Source organism: Chanodichthys erythropterus, chromosome 12 (genome assembly GCF_024489055.1).
Source record: "Chanodichthys erythropterus isolate Z2021 chromosome 12, ASM2448905v1, whole genome shotgun sequence".
Taxonomy (NCBI): Eukaryota; Metazoa; Chordata; class Actinopteri; order Cypriniformes; family Xenocyprididae; genus Chanodichthys; species Chanodichthys erythropterus.
Window position 1 is genome coordinate 8679082 of NC_090232.1, and position 22431 is coordinate 8701512.

The 22431-nt window shown below is 36.1% G+C and overlaps 1 protein-coding gene across 1 annotated transcript; it reads right to left on the reverse strand.

Annotated features, from left to right (window-relative positions):
- Window positions 1-191: 191 nt before the first annotated feature.
- Window positions 192-22021, reverse strand: LOC137033020 (interferon-induced protein 44-like). Its single transcript, XM_067405078.1, has 7 exons — window positions 21861-22021; window positions 13356-13389; window positions 11559-11760; window positions 5135-5281; window positions 4840-5011; window positions 2958-3058; window positions 192-2759 (listed from the first exon to the last, which is right to left on the reverse strand). Exons 1-7 carry the CDS (start codon window positions 21910-21912, stop codon window positions 2580-2582), a joined length of 888 nt encoding a protein of 295 aa, XP_067261179.1. The 5' UTR covers window positions 21913-22021; the 3' UTR covers window positions 192-2579.
- Between the last annotated feature and the right edge of the window lie 410 nt (window positions 22022-22431).

Sequence of the window (22431 nt, forward strand, 5' to 3'; positions counted from 1 at the left end):
AAACGTTGAAATGTAAAGTTTTAAATCGTGTAAGTCAAATCGAAAACAAACCTTCTGTGTTTATATAATCTGTATGAAAAGAGAGCCATGTCAGAAGTCTGTGATTCAGCTCATTACCCTCTAATGCAGCCACGCCCACGGAGGGAGCATTATTCAGACACAAATTCAGTCAATAAATGCAGGCATCGTTTCAAACGTGTATTTATTGTCTTGAAAAGTGTTTTGAATAGCCATAGTTTGCTATCTCTGGCCTCTGTTAGTTCAGTTAGTTCCTGGATTGCCTATTCTTCTTTAGCAGGCATTTGTGGACTAAAGCTGTACAGAGCGCCCTCCGGCTGCAAGTAGCCTATGAATTGAAAACACCAGCGCTCATAGTGATGACAAAAAATATTGAAGAAATATTACTCCTCTGTATAGAAAATTGACACAAACATATGAGAATTCATCAATATTTCTCCAAATGTACATGCTTTTAAGCTAAAAGCCTATATGAAATGCCATAGAGGTAACATTGTTCAGACACTTTGCATCACAGAAATACATTTGGCTATATTTTAATATATATATATATAATACCATATATTTTAATATATATATAATACCATTATTTTAAATTGTAATAATATTTCACAGTATTGCTGTTTTTTCTGTATGTTTGATATACACCATCACATTGGGTTTTTTCACAGCCTACCTGACTGAAAGGCCTCATTATTATGCAAGTCATTTCAGGTCATTGTTATGTGATTCTTTTGTCTTCTCATGCGGTATGCGGTCCATGCAGCTTTACAGGGGGTATGACTTATCTAAATGAGATGTAAATGAGCCCTATTTTCACTCCCAGCAGGTGAGAACAGGTGAGAACTGCAACTTTAGAGGCGTTTTTCTCCCTATAGAGCTTTCTTGAGTGCCTACCTTCAAATGGCCACAACTTCTCCAAATATGATCAGATTTCCATGTGTTACACATCGTTGGAAAGCTTGGAGACTACACTTTCAGAATCTGTGAATAACTCAAAATGCCACAGAACTGACTTGTGTCCCTACTTTATATGGGATGTAAAAAATATAAAAAAAATTTTTATGTTCATAAAAATTGTACCAAATTATGGATTGTGGTTATAGCTTGTGTTTTATATATTGTATGTAAAGGTAAGTGAGAAGTCAAGATGTTAACATTTACATTTAGTCATTTAGCAGACGCTTTTCTTCAAAGTGACTTACAAATGAGAATAGTAGAAGCAATCAAATCAACATGAGTACAACAGTATGTAAGTGTTGCTCATAGCAAGTATTTTTTAATACACAGATGAAAAAGAATATAAATAGAAAAAAAGAAGATTAAGAAAGATAAAAAATTAAGAACAATCTGTTTTTTAAGCTTTGAAAAGAATTGTTACATTTGACCTTTTTTTAGAAACTAGTAAAAAACTTTGGAAATTATGTAATCGCCACCAAACTTTCTGAACATGATGACAAGATACTGAAGATGCTAAATTGTGAACGATTATAGGATATCTCGAATGGTGTTGCCATGGCCAGGGTTTAAAATATGGACAAAAAAGTTAAACAGGCAGTGGCAGCTTGTAAAATCATTGTTTGATTTAAATTAAATTAAGACTGTATGTTTGGTAATTGAACCTGGATGAATTTAAAATGAATGTACTATATTTCAGATCAATATATTTGTTTTCTTTAAAATATGAGATCCATGATTATGTCAGAGATTAAATTTGAATAAGAAATAACAAATTTATTAATTAAAAATTATAGAGACAAACAAATTAATTAAGTAATTAATAGTTAATAAACTCTAGAGTATTGTATCTAATAGATGAAGATGAAGATCAGAAAATAGAGAAAGAAGGAACAAAATTAAGATATTTGCTGAAAGAAATGAGAGGTAAAAAAGAAAAAGCAGAAGCAAAAGATGCAGAAGAGATGAGAGAAGCAAAAAGAGCAAAGAAAAAGCTAAACTATCAAAGACACAGTCCGTTTTATACCATAAGCATAGGAAAACTTACATCCCACTCAAACTCATGTTTTGGTCTGTTTGGATAGATAAGAGAGGTCAGCCTAAACCACTGTTTAGGAGAATTTAAAGAAATTATGACATTTTATGGTTTCCTGCTATCAAACCAGTCATTAGGTCATTTTATGGTCCTGTGACTGTTGACATTATCAGATAGAGTAAAAATAGCACCCAAAGAGTGGGCTTAACACCTTTGTTGGAACCATAGAATAGTAACATAAACACATTTCAAATATCCCCTTCCATTGGAATACAAAATATTATTGCAGAAAAAAAAGGTACATCATGTGCACAAGAACATCAATTTTGAAAATATCTTCATTTTGGTGAAACTTGGCAGGCATCCAAAATCTAACCACAAACGTGTCAACATGACCTGTCACACTGGAACACTTGAAGAAATTGAATATACATACTCTTAAAGATTAAAGAAGAATAAAGGAGTACAATAAAGAGTAAATACTTGAAAATATGATGAGGATTAATATATGGAGTAGGAGTACATGAATATAAGAAATCAAAAGTAATACTGATAAACCAGCTGGTTTTCATTCAGTATTTTCCTTGCTCTTCAGTGTCAGCGCATCATTTGCCACTTGCACAATATGAGTTAATGCCCTCAGAATCAGAACATCTATGTCCGCTTGTGTATCAATTTCCTCATGGTAGCTCTTCACAGGGAAGACGTGGCTCAGTGGGATACCCATACACTCAGAGCACTCCTCCAACTGGAGAATAACAAACACATTGTCAAGCTGTGTTGTGCTAGGCACATGGAAACCTCTGCATTAATCGCAAGCTATGTATTATTCAGGGAAAATGTAAACTTTTAAATGTTTCAACTGAAACAGAAGAAAGAGTCATGTTTAATTCTGTAGTACATAAAAAACAAATAGGGCATTTTGACATAATATAAATGCAATTACCTTCTTTTTCATCTTCTTGCTAGTGTAGATCTTCCTTATGTTTTCTTTGACCAGTGGACACACTTCATCTGCCCTTGTCATGATGACTACCTGAGGAATTTCTGTTGAATTGGAACATGAATACAAATGTTTATTCACTGTGTGATACAGTTGATGTCATGAAGTATGACTTATAAACAACTATTGAGCAAAATGAGAAAGAAGCGTTTTTTTTTTTTTTCAAAATTGGTGATTTTCGTTTTTTTGCAGAATCTGTTAGTTGAGATCACGAAGAAGCATCTCTGTATTTGAGATAGCAGTATTGGTTTATTTAAAAGCGTACATTTTGAGGTTGAAATTGGCTTGTTTTTCTGGGATTCTATCTCGCAGTAGGGGCGTTTCATTGTCTGTTTGTATTTCCATACTGGAATCGGATACGCTGACTTTTTTTTCTTTTGTTATTGCCGCCGCCCTCCAAGGGAAGCGTGGCTACTTATTTATGCAGCGCTCTGGCCGGCTCTAGCTGATATCAAAATTTAATGAAGATGGACGCCGCAAAGAATATCACAGACAAGCTGAACCGTGGCCGTTACACCGAAAATGTTTTGAAGTACAACATACGGCTGGATTCTTTAGCTGCGGAAAAAAGAGTGTCAGGACATGCAAATTATTGGACATTTAGAGGCAAACAGATGCATAGTAGTACAAACTTCGGAGATGGTTACATCCACAAAGAAGACCCCAACAAAGAGAAAGTGTGCCCGAATTTCATTGGAGGCAGCGAGATCTTTTCTGTTTTTTTATGGGGTGAGTTTCCATAAACATCAATTTTGTCGTTTTGTGTTCATCCTAAGAACACGTAGGCTACACGTTTTCTCATGTGTTTATTGTTATTAGCTAGCTCAGGACTGTCGTTTTAATTGTAATCGTTAGCATCATATAACAAAAAAACCCATTACTATAATGGGCTTTTAGATGGTAATGTTAGCATCTGCTATTAATTTGAACAACTGCTTGAATTGACTGGTGTGAATGACTTAGCTCATGTAAACATTACTATTCTTGAATTGAATGTGACGCTAATAATTTTACCTAGTTACTACTTAATATTCTTTACAAGGATTTACTAATATAATAGTAAATGTATCAGATTAAATTCCTACGTAAGTAAAAGTATAAAGTATCCGTAGCCATAAAATGTGTGTTATAAGTCAAAAGTAAAAGTATTTATTGAAGAGTTTAATGTACAGGATTTTTTTAATCCTTTGACTCAAACCAGGTCCAACCACTAACTGAAGTCTAAACCAGGACTATACGGTTATCACAGAATCCTGTTCAAAAAGTCATAATGTCAAAAAAGATAAATTACTGACATTTACAATGCACATTATCCTTTATTATTAATAGTATGCGGTCCGATTTTTCCCGTTGCGTCTGTCGTTGCTATGCAACCATGCAGCTTTACAGGGGGTATGGCTTATCTAAATGAGATGTAAATGAGCCCTTTTGTCACTCCCAGCAGGTGAGAACAGGCGAGAACTGCAAAATTAGAGATCATTTTTTGCCCTTTGAGCTTTTTTGAGTGCCTACCTTCAAATGGCCACAACTTCTCCAAATCAGATTTCCATGTGTTACACATCGTTGGAAAGCTTGGAGACTACACTTTCAGAATCTGTGAATAACTCAAAATGCCCCAGAACCGACTTGTGTCCCTACTTTCCGTGACTGGTCACAAATGTGTCAATGGCTAGATTAGTGTGTTTTTTATACTTCATAACAATGCATATCCAGACAGGAACTGAAGTGATTATGAATTTGGGACAAAGTTGCATAAATGAAATTTTTTACTTTACTATAATAAAGATATTCAAGATCTTTGACATTTTCTTGCTTTTATACTCACCTAGTTCATTGGCCTTATTCTTAATGTATTTCATCTTCGTAATTACATTTTCATCCATCAGTGATATCTTGTCAGCTGGCATCACAAAGACCAGGCAGTATGTCAGGTCCTGAAGGCTTGGATTACTTCTGTAGCTCTCATCTTGAGGAGAAACTGGTGATGCTGGTTTGAACTGAAAAAAAAAAAAAGGATGCATGACAGAACAGCAACAATGGAGGATTGTTGATAAACATTTAATGTCTTTTGAAAAATCAGTTCACATGTTCAAGAGTAAATGTAAAGAAATAGGTCTCACTTTGTATCTTTCCTTTATGCAGCCCTCCATGGCTTTGACAACGTCATCTGGATGTATGCCATGTAAATCCTGGGACTCTAAGCCCATGGTGTCAGTTAAGACAAAAGGCAGAGTAGATTGTCCATTTCTTATGTAATATGTTTTGTACTGAGAAGGGAAAAAAGCATGAATGTACCAAGTAAATAAATATTTGGCCATTTCAATGTAATTGGTGTGAACATATATGAAACAGAGACCAAAACAACTAGCCCATAGAATAACGTAAAACGGCATTTGAACTGGTTTTCTGTCTCTGGCACAGGAAGCTGTGCTTATTTGCAAAGTGAATTCTAGCAACATGTGGTACTGTATATCTATAGTGCATGATTCTGATGATAAAAATAGAAAACTTCCTAATAATTCAAATGGCCCCTGACACTTCAACTAAGGTTCTGTCGGTGAATCTCAGCCATTTCTACCACAGTTACAAGTGGGAATTGGCAAAGAAAACTGTGATTGTTTACATGGCAATGTAAGCACATTGTGAAGCAAAAAGGAAAAACTAAAAAATTTGGCCATGTACCATATTATGGGGTTATCAAAAGCGAATGCTTTCATGGTTGGAAAAACATCTATAGTGAATGGGAGACTAAAAATAAAGGTTATTTATTTGCATTGATGGTTCCATGAAGAACCTTTAACATGGAACCTTTCCATTGCACAAAAGGTACTTTATAGAGGAAAAAGGTTCTTTACATTATTAAAATGGGCCCACTTTAGACATTCTACTAACTATAAGTAACTTTGCAACTACTGTACATGTCAACTAGCAGCCATTAAAATATTATTAGACTGTTTGCTTAATATCTGCTAACACTTTACAGACATTCTACTGACTATAAGCAACTTTGCAACTACATGGCATTAGTTCAAGTGTACTTAGACTGTAAAGGCTAAAAAGGGAATTTCCGTTTAGGACAACAAAATGTTGATCGACCAACCTAAATAGGGTGAGCCTTACCTCTGTTTAATGTAATGTTACTCTAGCTAAGTGTACGTGGAAAACCATGGCATAACCAAACCAAAGCTACTATAAGAGAAGTACTATTGGTCGGCTTATCTGTAGTAGTGGTTATGACCTCTAACTAGAGTTAGTGTTTCTTTAATTCAAGCGTATACAGATCTATGGGGACTAAACAAATACTTTTAGATAGAGAAAGCATGAGGTAAACAGAAGCTCAAGCATGTTCACTTGACATGCAAGAATCATAATAATAATTTATTACCAATTATTAATTTTTTACAAGGCAATTAAGAATACTTTACCCATCAATCGTATAAAATGTACAACACCGCTGTATTCTGTGCTCAGATGTAAACAATCCCAACGTGCACGAGAAGCACATGGCGGAACCAGTGAAGGAGACGAGCTGAATGAAAGTGCGCGTTCACTATCTGACAGCAGAGGGTGCTGATGGAACAGCAGCGTGCAGCAGTTACCACAGAAACCGTGCAAACAAAGTAACTGCACTAGTGAAGTTTTTAAAATGCTTCAAACAGCCATTCATTTTTTTGTAATCTCAGTTTTGTTCATCACAGCACTAAATACTGAATACTTAAAAAAGACCTAAAAGGATATTTATTTTCAAACCTAAAAATTTTTATATTTTAATCTGGACTACAACATGCCCTAATGATTAGAAATGTTCTGATTATTTGTTATTGTAAAACTTTGAAAACATACAGCTTCATTAGTTAACATGTTAATTCATTATCACTAAACTGACAATAAAAATACTTATAAAGTAGTAATTATTATTAATTAGTGTTAATTTCTTAGGTACTGTTTAATAACTTTACTAAAATCAAAATAACTTATTTAATGGACCTGAGATAAAACTAACAATGATCAGTTGTGTTTCTAAACTAACATTAACAAAAAATAACACTTTCTGTAACAAATGTAGCTATTGCTCAATCTTAGTTAATGCATTAAATAGAGTAAAGTGTTATCTGTTGTTCTTTATAGCCTAATTCTTTTGCATTTTAATCTGTTTGAAAATTTCAGTCAGAGTTGTTTTTGTTTTATTACAAAAAGAGTTCTTAAACCTGTTAAACTATGACAAAAATGGTTTTGCAACTTATTTTAATATTGTGATAATACCGTATACCATGATAAAAGCTTCATCAATTAATCGCAACATGAAAATTTGATGCCGTCACATGCCTAACCTTCTGTAAGTCATACTTTCGTAAGGTTGGTCTGGACCACTCTTAGCTATACAATGTAATTGTTGACAGTCTATAGGAATATAATTCTGAAGTTGTAATACACCTGGGGCCTGTACCATGATGGTAGATGAACAAACTCAGGGTTATAGGATTAGTTTCGACTTGACAAGCAAACCACTCCAATCCGACTTTGTTGGTACCATGATGCTGATCAACTTTCTCTGTCAACTCAGGCTTTGATCCTGAGTTTGTGGAGTGTGTGCACATGGATTCGTGACATCAGTGGCAAACAGCCAATTGCATGCCTTGCAACAGAAATAAACTGTGATTCACTTCTCATGAGAGAGCCAGCATGATTCAAAAATCTTTCCCTGAAAATGAAAAATTTAAATGCATTTAGACTAATGGAAAATACTTGTCTGTGAAAGAGGACAAATAAAAAAAATGATCTTTCTCTATCAGTGCAAGTGAAAGTTGTGAAGTGAGTTTATATAGTTGATAATATATAGCGATAGAGACTTAAACATACAAGGTCACATGTAGTAATTTTTAAAGAGTATATTTACTCCTTATTTTGGCCTATATTACATATGATCTATATATATATATTTCATTGTTAAATATTTGTTTTTACTATATAATGACCTTTAATATGGAGGAAGAGAAACTTTATTGTGTTGAGTGTGTCAGTGCCACTTAGCTTACATCTGATTGGTCCAATTTCAGTTTGAAATCTCTAACCCAGAACATAACCTGCCCCGGAGCAGGTTAGCCGTGGAGTGTAAGTTACTATGGTGATGAACACCACTAAAAGCCAAGTTACTTTCATGGTACCTAAAACCCAGGTTTGGCGCAAACTAATCTGAAACTTACCTGGCTAGCCAGCTAATCCGGCTTCATAGTACAGGCCCCCAGTGTTCGATTAGTATTATGGCAAAGAATAAAATGCAAAGATTCACTGCTAAATTCAAATGTGCTTTAGCGCATTTAGCTTAAAGCAGACACGTGCTCCGCGCTTATCACAGCTAATCAGTGTTTTTAACCTCATCAGGTTTATTTTAGATTTCAGACATTTAAATACACATTTGAATCAAGTAAGCTACTGCATAAAAGAGACATTTATAGTTTGTTAAATTCCATACACTGATGTCTACGAAAGCTGCAATATTAACCCTTTCAATTATATAATTTGATGAAGTGTTTTATTCATATCAGATACATATTGTGTATGAAACATTAAAGTTTACTCTATTCTTCTCCCAGTTCACTGGCCACATACTTTTATGTATTATGTATATCTGACAGCTCTGAATTGCCATGCAAACTCATCGCGTGACAAAACATATTCACTTTCACATATATTACAATCGGAATGTATCACAACATTCATGATAGGCTATAGTTAACAAGTTTGTGAATATTTTGAATAAAAAATGAAAAACGATATAAATGCGATACCTACATGTCTGCCAGCTGCATGACACGTCTCCAAGAAATTAAAACTTTGTTCTAAAATATTGGTCGCCTTAAACTCACGCTGATGGGGGCTCCTTGCCCCCAGAATATAAATTACAATATTTAGTTTGCAATTTGAATTACTTTTATAACATCCCATGAGTCCTGATAAATGCAATTTCTACTTCTGAAGTGCTTATTTTAATAAAGAACACTGATTTCTCACATAATGCAGTGAAGTAGCCCCTGTATAGAGTGAATTATCGATTCATCGTTATCAACCAATTCAGCACCGCCGCCATGGACAGCACCTGGTAACGTCGCACTTAAGAAGATATACCTTAAGCAACCTCCTAAGGGATAGTTCAGGGAACACGCCTAGAAACGGAATATCTTCAGTTATCTTATACCTTTAGAGTCTTCGTAGCACGCTAAGAGACAACGTTATCGGAAAAATCCAGCCCAGGTCTCTTCAAATAATTTGGACTAAATCAACCAATTAATATGAATTTGTTTTACAATATCTTTATAAACTTTTTGAAGTGTCAAAGTTTCAGTTGAGTAGCTGTCTCTGGAGGGACAGAAAGCACTCAGATTTCATCAAAAAGATTTTAATTTGTGTTCTGAAGATGAATGAAAGTCTCATGGGTTTGGAACAACATGATTTTAATGAGTAATTAATGACAGAATTTTTATTTTAGGGTGAACAAACGTTTAATATAACAGTCTAATACTCTAATGAGAGTTAGTTTACATGTAGTTGCAAAGTATAGTTATGTCTAAAAGTGGACTATCGAAATAAAGTGTAGCCATAAATTTTTTTTCACACTAAGAAAATATTATTCATAATAACTGATAACTGAAAGGCTCTTTGGGGAACCCAAAATGGTTCTTCAATGACATTACTGAAAACGCACTTTTGGGACCTTTATTTTTAAGAGTGTACAGTAAATATGATTGTTGTTGTTGTTGTTTATGATGCCATTTTCTCCAATAGCAAAAAAAAAAAAAAAAAAAAAAACAACAAACACTAGCATTTCCATGACTTCCCAAAAAAGAAAAAAATAGATTGATTATGGCATACACTCTAAAAACTCCTGGGTTATTTCTTTAACCCATTTTCAGGGTTATTCGTGTTGGGTTAAAATTATGGGTTATTTTTTCAGAGAGTAACCATTTTCTGGGTTATAGGGCTAATATTTTGACCCAATTCCTGGGTTGTTTAGGTTTCTGGGTTATTTTTCAAAGAGTAACCCATGTTCTGGGTTAACGCCCCTTCCCCCCGCCCCCCGCTGTTCTGGAATTTTCTCACAACAGTCGTTTGAAACAACCGTCACTTGAACTTGAACGCACTCGATCCGTTTTGGCCTGGGCTTCTTCGGTGCAACTTCGTCGCGTATTCAAGGTAAGCAAGTATTTTCAGTGTCAATGTAACGTAAACTTTTCTGTGTCCATGTCCCCGTTGCTAGTTTAGCACCATTTGTTGAAAAAATGACCATGGCTTACCGTGCTAATTCTGTGGTGAGTAACTGAGCATGTAGCCGCCTGCGGATATCGCGACAACATCTAACTAATTTAAAGTCCGTGTAAAGTCAAAATAAATATGTGTTTTGAGTTTGTCAGACTAAATAAGAAAGTGTTATTAACCACCCAGCCAAATTTGAATGATTAAAAATAACGATAAGTTCATGAAATTAGGTGTCAAAATGGTTGAAATGCTTTTTACACATTGTTGAGAAACGTGTGACCTATTTAATGTGTTTAGAAGAAAATGACAACTGTGCTGTACTTTTCTCATTGTTATAATACTGGTAATAATACGATAGGTACAGTGCAGCTAGTGGCGACTTCATGCCGCGTTAAGGGGGTCGAACACCGGACGAGAAGCGCCGCGCTGCGCCGCGTCTAGGACAACTCGAGGTATCGTGTACTTTCTCAGTTTATGGCCAGCAATATTGTTATGTTTTAGGACATTGTGGAATAACAACCCACGAACTGCCGTGAGACTGGGTTGGGAATTAAGATCATGTCAGTATGTTATGATTGTACTGTATAATTAAATACAAGCGTTGCTGAGTCTGCAGTCTGAACACTTTACCTCAGAGCGTCCGTTAACTTAATGGATTGAGAATATCACCTGAAAATCCAATAACATAAGCAATTTTTATTGATGCAGCTGATTTCTGTAAATTAATGTAAAACTAACTTTATATTGCAACACATGGTGAAGTCAGTATATACATTAACGACGATTTGAGACAAATAAGTGTAACGTAGACTAACCATGTTCCGTACACAACGATGTTCCGTACAGACAACCTTTTACCGCCAATCGCTGAATAAATACTTCCTGGTCATACATAAACTATATATCTGTGTCATCTTCATTTCTCCCTCTTTCACCCCAAATCACGACAGAGAGTACTCCACCATTTGCTTCAGTCAGATTTAAGTAAGTTTGCTAGGTGCGCCCACTACGCATGAAAATGGATGGTGGGCAAGCTACACATCAGACTGCAGCTTGGGTGGGGAGACAACTAGAGCAGCGAAAATGTACATTTCGATTTAAATTATGCTTCTCACGGTATTACAGTATTTATGAAATTAATGTTATGTTATCACACATTTTAAAATATATTACCTTTTGTTGAATATATGCTTTGAAATTTGATTATACAGCATATGTAATTTTGTAAACTACTTTTTTTTTAATTCATGAAATGACTGTGTATGTACTCATACATGCTCATATACTTACTAATTTTGTGAAGGTTGTGCTGTCAGATGTTTTGTTAACAAGGGCTTCATTTGTGATTCTTTTTTGGAAAACACTATTGACTGAGTTGATGAAGCTGGATTTTCCTGCTCCAACTTCTCCAATTACCAAGATCCTCACATGCTTGCTATTTGGAATGCTCAGCTTGAACTCTCTTAGACTTTTATCCAACTGTTTTTCCTCTCTGTACAAAAGCCAAGTAGTAAAGGTAAACAGCAAAGCTTGTGTGCCCTTCAGAATTAAACTGAAAATGCCTTAAATACTCCAATTAAATTCATGAATTTAAAATTGATGTATCAAAAAGGATGTTGAATTATAATTCAACTTTCAATTTAAGGAAGTAGAATTGAGATGGAATGAAAGTGAAAGAAATTAATAACTGCTTTCTAATAATCAATGTTTGAAATGCTAAATGGTTTTTCTATTACACTATATTGCCAAAGTATTGGGACACCCCTCCAAATCATTGAATTCAGGTGTTCCAATCACTTCCATGGACACAGGTGTATAAAATCAAGCACCTAGGCATGCAGACTGCTTCAACAAACATTTGAGAAATGGGTCGCTCTTAGGAGCTCAGTGAATTCAAGCGTGGTACCATGATAGGTTGGTACCTGTGCATTAAGTCTATTCATGAAATTTCCTCACTATTAAATATTCCACAGTCAACGGTTAGTGGTATTCTAACAAAGTGGAAGCAATTAGGAACAACAGCAACTCAGCCACAAAGTGGCAGGCCACGTAAAATCACAGAGCGAAGTTGCCAACTTTCTGCAATAGCTACAGACCTCCAAACTTTGTGTGGCCTTCAGATTAGCTCAAGAACAGTGCGTAGAGAGCTTCATGGAATGGGTTTTTATGGCCGAGCAGCTGCATTCAAGCCTAACATCAAGTGCAATGCAAAGCGTCAGCTGTAGTGATGTAAAGCACCACACCACTGGACTCTAGAGCAGTGGAGACGTGTTCTCTGCCAAGAGAATGGTACTTGCCTGGCTGCATTGTGTCAAGTGTAAAGTTTGGTGGATTGTTTTTCAGGGGTTGGGCTTGGTCCATTAGTTTCAGTGAAAGGAACTCTTAATGCTTCGGCATACCAAGACATTTTGGATAATTTCATGCTCCCAATTTTGTGGGAATAGTTTGGGGATGGCCCCTTCCTGTTCAAACATGACTGCGCACCAGTGCACAAAGCAAGGTCCATAAAGACATGGATGAGTGAATTTGGTGTGGAGTAACTTGACTGGCCTGCACAGAGTCCTGACCTCAACCCGACAGAACACCTTTGGGATCAATTAGAGCAGAGACAAATGTGCTAGGCCGTCCAACATCAGTGCCTGACCTCACAAATGAGCTTCTAAAAGAATGGTCACAGATTTCAATAAACACACTCCTAAACCTTGTGGAAAGCCTTCCCAGAAGAGTTGAAGCTGTTATAGCTGCAAAAGGGGGCCAACTCCATATTAAACCCTACAGATTAAGAATGAAATTTTATTAAATGTCATATGCATGTAAAGGTAGGCATCTCAAAACTTTGGGCAATATAGTGTATATTTGACAATTTTAATAAATTGAGGGTGGGGAAATGTTTCCAGAATGTCAATTTCACTGGATTCAGAACAGTACAGAACTTTTAACATTCTTGTTAAGGCCAGTTTAGTTGAAATTAACTCATGAATTGAACAGGGGCCAATTCTTAAATTCTGTTCTACTCATAAAAATACATTTTTTGTGTATTAACATTTATAATTTTACCTTTAATGTTGATATATTTTTTTCACTTACCCCCAGGGAGTTTTCCTCCATGGTTTTGCTATTTCTGTAAAAAGAATGTGATTCATATATCAATAAGGGTAATTTATGAAGTCTGTTCATGTGTAGCTTCAATTATCAAAAAATTCCTTTTAAATGTGGGGGAGAGTGGGGCACAAGCTGACGTGGGCTAGTTGTAACACATGGTTTAAATGTTTTCACATGGTTTTCCACACATACTAGCATTACAAAACTGCATTTACTAGTTGCCATATCAACACTATGTAGAGACAAATAAAATTATTATTATAAAATTATTATACAATTATAAAAATCTTTGGAAGATATTGCTGAACATTGATTTAACCGTATACAGTGGATCTGGAAAATATTCACAGCGCTTCACTTTCTCCACATTTTATGTTACATCCTTATTCCAAAAGGGATTAATTTCAAAATTCTACAGACAATACCCCATAATGACAATGTGAAAGAAGTTTGTTTGAAATCTTTGCAGATGTATTAAAAACCTTTTTTTTTTTTTTTTTAATCACATGTACATAAATATTCACAGCCTTTGCGATGATCATCATTAAGGTGTTTATACAACTTGATTGGAGTCCACCTGTGGTAAATTCAGTTGATTGGACATGATTTGGAAAGGCACACATGTGTCTGTATAGGGTCCCACAGTTAACAGTGCATGTCAGAGCCTGGCCAAATTGAACGATCAGGGGAGAAGGTCCTCAGTTGGGGAGGTGACCAAGAACCAGATGGTCACTCTGACAGAGCTCCAGTGTTTCTCTATGGAGAAAGGAGAACCTTCCAGAAGAACAACCATGCAGCATTCTTCCAATCAGGCCTGTATGGTATAGTGGCCTGAAGGAAGCCAAAGGCATGTGACAGCCCGCCTGGAGGACTCTCAGACCATGAGAATCAAAATTCTTTGGTCTTATAAAACAAAGATTGAACTCTTTGGCCTGAATAGCAAGCGTCATGTCTGGAGGAAACCAGGCTCCGCTCATCACCTGGCCAATACCATCCCTACAGTGAAGCATGGTGGTGGCAGCATCATGTTGTGGGGATTGTTTTTCAGCGGCAGGAACTGGGAGACTAATTAGGATCGAGGGAAAGATGAACGCAGCAATGTAGAGACATTCTTTGTGAAAACCTGCTCCAGAGTGCTCTGGACCTCAGACTGGTGCAAAGGTTCATCTTCCAACAGCACATCGACCCTAAGCACACAGCCAAGATAAAAAAGGATTGGCTACTGGACAACTCTGTGAATGTCCTTGAGTGGCCCAGCCAGAGCCCAGACTTGAACACGATTGAACATCTCTGGAGAGATCTGAAACTGGCTGTGCACTGACACTCCCCGTCCAACCCGATGAAGCTTGAGAGGTCCTCCAAAAGGAGAATGGGAGAAACTGCCCAAAAATGTGTGCCAAGCTTGTAGCATCATACTCAAAAAGACTCAAGGCTGTAATTGGTGCCAAAGGTGCTTCAACAAAGTATTGAGCAAAGACTGAATACTTATGTACATACGTTTTTTTTCTTTTTAATAAATTTACAAAGATTAAAAAAAAAAAAAAAACTGCTTTCACGTTATCATTATGGGGTGTTGTTTGTAGAATTGAGGAAAATAATCAATTTAATCCCTTTTGGAATAAGGCTGTAACATAAAATGTGGAAAAAGTGAAGCACTGTGAATACTTTCCGAATGCACTTGTTGGCAAAAGTAAATTTCTTACTGAAGTTAATTTTTCATCTAGGTTTTTAGTGTTTATTTAAAATGAGACAAATCTGCTATGTCAGTTTAGATCTTTAATGCTTAACTAGCAGAAGACACTAGCCAGTTGTGTAGGTGAGACCCATTGAACTAACTCACCCACTATTATAACTATGCTATTCTGCAATGTTAGCAATGCAGTTTACATATACAACTTTTATTAATTTTATTGAGAAACCATATCAAACAGGTAAATAAAGACAGTCAATGTTAAATGTTCAGAAAATATTATTTCAAGAAATTTGAAGCATTCTAGCTAGTCTATTTGTCTCCTGTTCAGCGATGTGAATGTGGAAGGAGGGAGTGGTGTTTTGTTCAGCTGTGTTGAATGTCTGAACAGGTTTCTTCATCTGTTGGCCCACATAATTTTGAACTATGCTGTATACAGTGTTGTAGTCGAGTCACCAACTGTCGAGTCCGAGTCGAGTCTCGAGTCCCAGTGTTCAAGTCCGAGTCCAAGTCCGAGTCACCAAAGAAGAGTCCGAGTCGAGTCCAAGTCGAGTCACCATTACCAGAGTTCGAGTCCAAGTCCGAGTCACCAAAGAAGAGTCCGAGTCGAGTCCAAGTCGAGTCACCATTACCAGAGTTCGAGTCCAAGTCGAGTCTCGAGTCCCGTATTCGAGTCTGAGTCGAGTCTCGAGCTCCCAGTGCCTACATGTCTCCACTCTGGGACCTTCAAAGAACTGATCAAATGTATTAAAGAGGTTCTACATTAAACAAAAATGACAGAAACGTGCATTTTACAGGGCACTGTATTTTAAAAATACTTAAAACGTAAAAATCAATACGATATGCCGAGAGAGAGGAAGTGTGAGTGAGTGTGTGTGTGTGTGTGTGTGTGTGTGTGTGAGAGTGAGAGAGAGAGAGAGAGAGAGAGTGAGGGAGTGGGTGACCGAGTGATTTAGTGTGAGTGCGTTTGTATGTGTTCAAGTGAATGTGTGTGTGTGACGGCACGCGACTGGTCAGAAAGCAACATGTAACGTTAGTCTGACATGTTTCTTGTCCACGACACCACAGGATTTTAGGAGTCAAAATTGCGTCATCCATCTGACACAGTGACTATCGCAACAGACAAAAAAAAAAAAATGTAATCTGATCTGACACAGTGACTAGTAAATTATCAACAGACAAAAAAAATTGTGTAATCTGAACCAGACATTAAACATTGTCGACGTCTGATGCCAAATTGTCAAACATCGCCCAACCATAGCTTCTTCTGTTTATTATCATATATGCATTAGTCAATAATAGTTTTTTTTAAAAGCTAACGTTAGCCAATGGAAAGCATTTTACTTACTTTTCTGGGTACATCCGTGACAGGTGTCTGTTAAAGTTTGAAGTTGTCCCAGTCTTTTCCTCAATTGTGCGATTACACACACAACATTTAGCGCTGCTCTTTCCAGCATTAGATGCTAAATACGTGTAGGCGAATTTCACGATCCGGGGCACATCTTTCTGCATTTTCCAAATTTGAACATTTAGCCCGCGAATCATGCACAAGCGTACAGTGAGTGACGTCAGTGAGTGTGTTGTCAAGAGAGTGAGCGGTAGCAGTGTCTGTGAGGGAAAAACATAGATCCCGGCCGGTCTTGGGCATGAAAACTTATATAATATTATATATAAACTTATATAATTTTTTATAACATATTTAGTCAAAAACAACGTTGTGAATGCTCAAGTCCGAGTCCAAGTACGAGTCATCAGTCCGCGAGTCCAAGTCGAGTCACGAGTCCAGAGAATGGAGTCTCGAGTCGGACTCGAGTCCGAGTCCAGGACTCGAGTACTCCATCACTGGCTGTATAGCTGTGTTTTGAAGTGTTTATTGTCAAGCTTCAAAATTAGTTTGCATTTAATTATTAAAATAAATAAATAAATAAATAAATAGTTTTATATGAAGTGTTAATGATTGTATTTTGACAAAACATTTGTTTGTCTAAATATACAGAGGGTACAGAAAGTATTCAGACCCCCTTACATTTTTCACTCTTTGTTATATATGCAGCCATTTGCTAAAATCATTTAAGTTCATTTTTTTTCCTCATTAATGTACACACAGCACCCCATATTGACAGAAAAACACAGAATTGTTGACATTTTTGCAGATTAAAGAAAAACTGAAATATCACATGGTCCTAAGTATTCAGACCCTTTGCTCAGTATTTAGTAGAATCACCCTTTTGATCTAATACAGCCATGAGTCTTTTTGGGAAAGATGCAACAAGTTTTTCACACCTGGATTTGGGGATCCTCTGCCATTCCTCCTTGCAGATCCTCTCCAGTTCTGTCAGGTTGGACGGTAAACGTTGGTGGACAGCCATTTTTAGGTCTCTCCAGAGATGCTCAGTTGGGTTTAAGTCAGGGCTCTTGCTGGGCCATTCAAGAACAGTCACAGAGTTGTTGTGAAGCCACTCCTTCGTTATTTTAGCTGTGTGCTTAGGGACATTGTTTTGTTGGAAGGTAAACATTCGGCCCAGTCTGAGGTCCTGAGCACTCTGGAGAAGGTTTTCGCCCAGGATATCCCTGTACTTGGCCGCATTCATCTTTCCCTCGATTGCAGCTGAAAAACACCCCCACAGCATGATCCTGCCATTACGCTTCACTGTTGGGACTGTATTGGACAGGTGATGAGCAGTGCCTGGTTTTCTCCACACATACCGCTTAGAATTAAGGCCAAACAGTTCTATCTTGGTCTCATCAGACCAGAGAATCTTATTTCTCATCATCTTGGCAAACTCCATGTGGGCTTTCATGTGTCTTTCACTGAGGAGAGGCTTCCATTGGGTGAGCTGTAAGGTCTTATATAGACAGGTGTGTGGCTTTCCTAATCAAGTCAGAATCAGTATAATCAAACACAGCTGGACTCAAATGAAGGTGTAGAACCATCTCAAGGATGATCAGAAGAAATGGACAGCACCTGAGTTAAATATATGAGTGTCACAGCAAAGGGTCTGAATACTTAGGATATTTCAGTTTTTCTTTTTTAATAAATCTGCAAAAATGTCAACAATTCTGTGTTTTTCTGTCAATATGGGGTGCTGTGTGTACATTAATGAGGAAAAAAAAAAAAAGAACTTAAATGATTTTAGCAAATGGCTGCATTATAACAAAGAGTGAAAAATTTAAGGGGGTCTGAATACTTACCATACCCACTGTATATATCATGCCATGTCATTTTACAGCCCATTATTTGTAGAGCAACCTTATTATTTGTTTTAATCTTTTTGAGTGTAAGTTCCCTAAACTGAAAGTGCCACCCGTCACACTTGGGTAAAGTTGGTTTTATATTCGCACATTCGGACATCCGTATTCAATAGCCTTGTTAATCACACTACATTGGACATTCAGTGGACATTCACAAGTAAATATGCCATTAAAACAATACTTGCCTATTTTGATCGACTGTGAAAAATGTTGTAAGTTGACAATCGTTGGTTGTCAATATCATGTAGCTGCTTAAAATTCGCAAACATTAATTTATTGCACATTTATTGGAAAGTTTGAATTTATCAGAAGTCTGAATGTGCGAATATAAAACCAACTTTACCGAAGTACCCATAAGAAGGCTCATTAGGAAAAAAGGTGGATAAATATTATTTAAAGGTGCCCTAGATTCAAAAATTTAATTTACCTCGGCATAGTTAAATAACAAGAGTTCAGTACATGGAAAAGACATACAGTGAGACTCCATTGTTTCCTCCTTCTTATATAAATCTCATTTGTTTACAAGACCTCAGAAGAACAGGCGAATCTTAACATAACACCGACTGTTACGTAACAGTCGGTGTTATATTGTATTCGGTACAACATAGTCGGTGTTATGTTGTATATTCAAAACCGACTGTTACGTAACAGTCGGGGTGTACACTCCCAATATTTGCATATGCCAGCCCATGATTGAGGCATTACACAAGGGCAGCCAGTATTAACAGTATTAAATGGCAGATGGAGCAATAATAACTGACATGATTCATGATAGCATGATATTTTTAGTGATATTTGTAAATTGTCTTTCTAAATGTTTCGTTAGCATGTTGCTAATGTACTGTTAAATGTGGTTAAAGTTACCATCGTTTCTTACTGTATTCACGGAGACAAGAGCCGTCACTATTTTCATTTTTAAACACTTGCAGTCTGTATAATTCATAAACACAACTTCATTCTTTATAAATCTCTCCAACAGTGTAGCATTAGCCGTTAGCCACGGAGCACTATCAAACTCATTCAGAATAAATGTAAACATCAAAATAAACACTGTACTTACGCGATTAGACATGCTCACTTTGTAAAGATCCATTTTGAGGGTTATATTAGCTGTTTGAACTTTTTTTATTTTGTTTAAGGCAAGCACGAGCTCTTGGGGCATGGAGCACCAGATTTAAAGGGCCCTGAATTGGCTCATTTCTAATGATGCCCCAAAATAGGCAGTTAAAAAAATGAATAAAATCGTCGTGTACATACCTCCTCTATTTGTGCTCGCCACTCACTAATACAGTTTAAGTTGTTACACAGAATCTATTGGTCAAAAGACAAACTATCTAAAATAAACCCTGATTTTGATCCCACTTGTGACCGATGTCGACAAGCTCCGGCTAATCCTTATCATACTTTTTGGCTTTGTCCTGCATTGACCTCTTTTTGGACATCAATCTTCAAGTCAATATCTGACGTTTTTATTTTAGATATTGAGCCGTGCCCCTTGGCGCTATTTGGTCTGAATCCCATAAAGGTGTCCTTATCACTCGTTCAGTCAAATGCCCTAGCATTTTGTTTAATTATTGCTAAAAGGCTTATACTAATGAACTGGAAAAATCCTTCCCCACCCAGTTATCTACATTGGATGCACGACCTATTACAGTTTATTCAAATAGAAAAAATTAGATTTACACTGCTCGGCAAAACAGATCTATTTTACTTGATTTGGCAACCTTTCCTCTTATACTTTAAAAAATAATACTTTTTTTTCTGTAAGTAACCCTATATGTAGCCCTGCCTCTACATTTAGCCCTGGCTGATCCTATCCTTTCTCATGTCCCTGATTGATTAAGAAGCAGTGAAAAAAAAAAAAAGGGGATAATAGTTGTATCTGGTTCACGGTTGGCAGTGATTGTATAATGGTTTTATTATGATTATTATGATTATTATTATTATTGTATGTATGTAGCGCATTTATATTTTATTTTAATACTATTTTAATTATATTGCTTTGTAATATACTAATATGTTTTGGAGCAAGCATTTATAATTATTTTTCTTTTTTTTTTCTTTTTTTTGTTGTTTTTACTAACACAGAGAGTAAGGAATGCATTTGTTTAATCTCATCTGATTTTTTTTTTGTCAATATGTTGAGAAACATGCTGTATTGTCCTTTTTTAGTACCTCTCTGTTTTAAAATCAATAAAAAAGATTTAAACTAAAAAAATGAATAAAAAAAAAAATCTATGGGGTATTTTGAGCTGAAACTTCACAGACACATTCAGGGGACACCTTAGACTTATATTAAATCTTTTAAAAAAAAGTTCTAGGGCACCTTTAAGTCTCCATGTTTCCATGAATATAATCAACAGTGTCTGGGGGCCTCATTTATAAATTGTTGCACAGAAACCATCCTAAATTTGATTTTATAATAATTTCACAGATGATCAGTAAAAGTGTGTAGGCCTACGTCTGCTCAGACCCTGACATGGCTCTATAAGCGTACACACCATAGACTGTAAAAAAAGATGGACGCCGCTTCCTTCCATTGCATTAACTGAATGTAAAACTTATGACGATGGGCGTTGACGTTACGCAAAAATGTCAGTTTGGAGCCAGGGCATGCGCAGAAGGAATCGTCAAATAAGCTATATAAATTATACACAATTCAAAACTCTACCTATAAAATAATAGGCTATTCTGTTTCTAGAGCAATAAAATTTTTGAAACAGCAAATTCAGTAGATTAACTCAATATATTATGCCACTAGAAACAATAAAATGTCATAAATGGTCATGCCATTTTAAATCAAGTTGAACTAACGTTACAGATCAATTGCTGCTCTATAATTAATTAGAGTAGGCTATCATTAGTTTTGTCCTGCTAATTATTATTTTATACACATAAAAATTGATAACGGTGCTTTTACCCTTTTTCCTCAGATCCTGTTGTTTAGTACAGTTTACTCCTGAACAACTCATTTTGTCAGTGTGAAATAACACAGAAATTTAAAATTAATAGTTAGTTATATATCTTAAATCTCCCCTCAAAGGTCCGACAGTCCTCAGAGAAGCTGTCAGTCACAACTGTCAATCATAACGACACGCCTCGTTTCTAACATCAAATTGCTAGTTAAAATCAAACTAATAACAAAATGAACAACTGAATATATATCAGCGTGATAACAACTACCTGAAATGACCAAAACCATCTTTCAGAAAATTGTATTTGAAGCGTGATTTATTTTTTTTATTTTGATTCAGGACATATGAGGCACACCCCGTATACGCACACTCTAAGATCATACGTGCATACGTACGCTTTATAAATGAGGCCCTGGGTGTGCGTATGCCCTAAAAAGCGTCTTATATCGGAAGAATGTGCCATGCCATGCCGCTGAATGGAAGTGTTTTAACATAATGAAAATCTAAATAGTAACAATATATATTCTCTTGGAGAGATTAAAGATTTGAAGAAGGCAGAACATACCACAGATAAAACCAATAATTTAGTATATCAAAGCTTTTTGACATACATATAGGCTTGACAAAACTCACCTAAATCTGGTTGGACTGGTTGATCAGATGTGGTTGATTGCCATCCTCCCATTTTTTGTCTTCCTTTTTTCACTTCTATTCTCTTATATGATAAAGCATCAAAGTTTTAAATTCAGAAAGGCAGGAACTACTAGAACTGCTCCGATGGTGTTCTTCTATATATCTTAATCATCAGAGGGCGTACCTTCAGCCCTGTACACTTTCATTTTCACTTTTAAACACAAAACAACAAAAATAAATATGCCTAAATATGAGGCATAAACTTAAGTCCAATTTACAGGGCACCCAAGCAGGATTGTTAAAAGCTGTATCTGAGCAAAATGTTTTGTTTGTTTGTAAAAACATAACATAACCTGGAATACAAATAAATATTGGCGTCTATGTGTGTGTGTTTGTGTGATTTTTTAGATGATTTATGAGGACACAAATCTGTATGGAGTGATTTCGACAGATTTGTCTCAATAATAATTCACGCAAAAAACATGATTCACACATGCGTAGCCAATTTCACATGTGTGAAAGCATTCACGTGCACAAAAACAATTTACGTGCACAAAATAAAATTATATAT

What these genes read in the sequence shown, in the direction of transcription:
- LOC137033020 (XM_067405078.1), bottom strand. Translation starts at nt 21,912, where the DNA reads ATGGGAGGATGGCAATCAACCACATCTGATCAACCAGTCCAACCAGAT. An exon ending in TGGAGGAAAACTCCCTGGGG is followed by an intron (nt 11,761 to 13,355) that starts GTAAGTGAAAAA and finishes GCTTTTGTACAG; the next exon opens with AGAGGAAAAACAGTTGGATA. An exon ending in GAATAAGGCCAATGAACTAG is followed by an intron (nt 3,059 to 4,839) that starts GTGAGTATAAAA and finishes CCAATTCAACAG; the next exon opens with AAATTCCTCAGGTAGTCATC.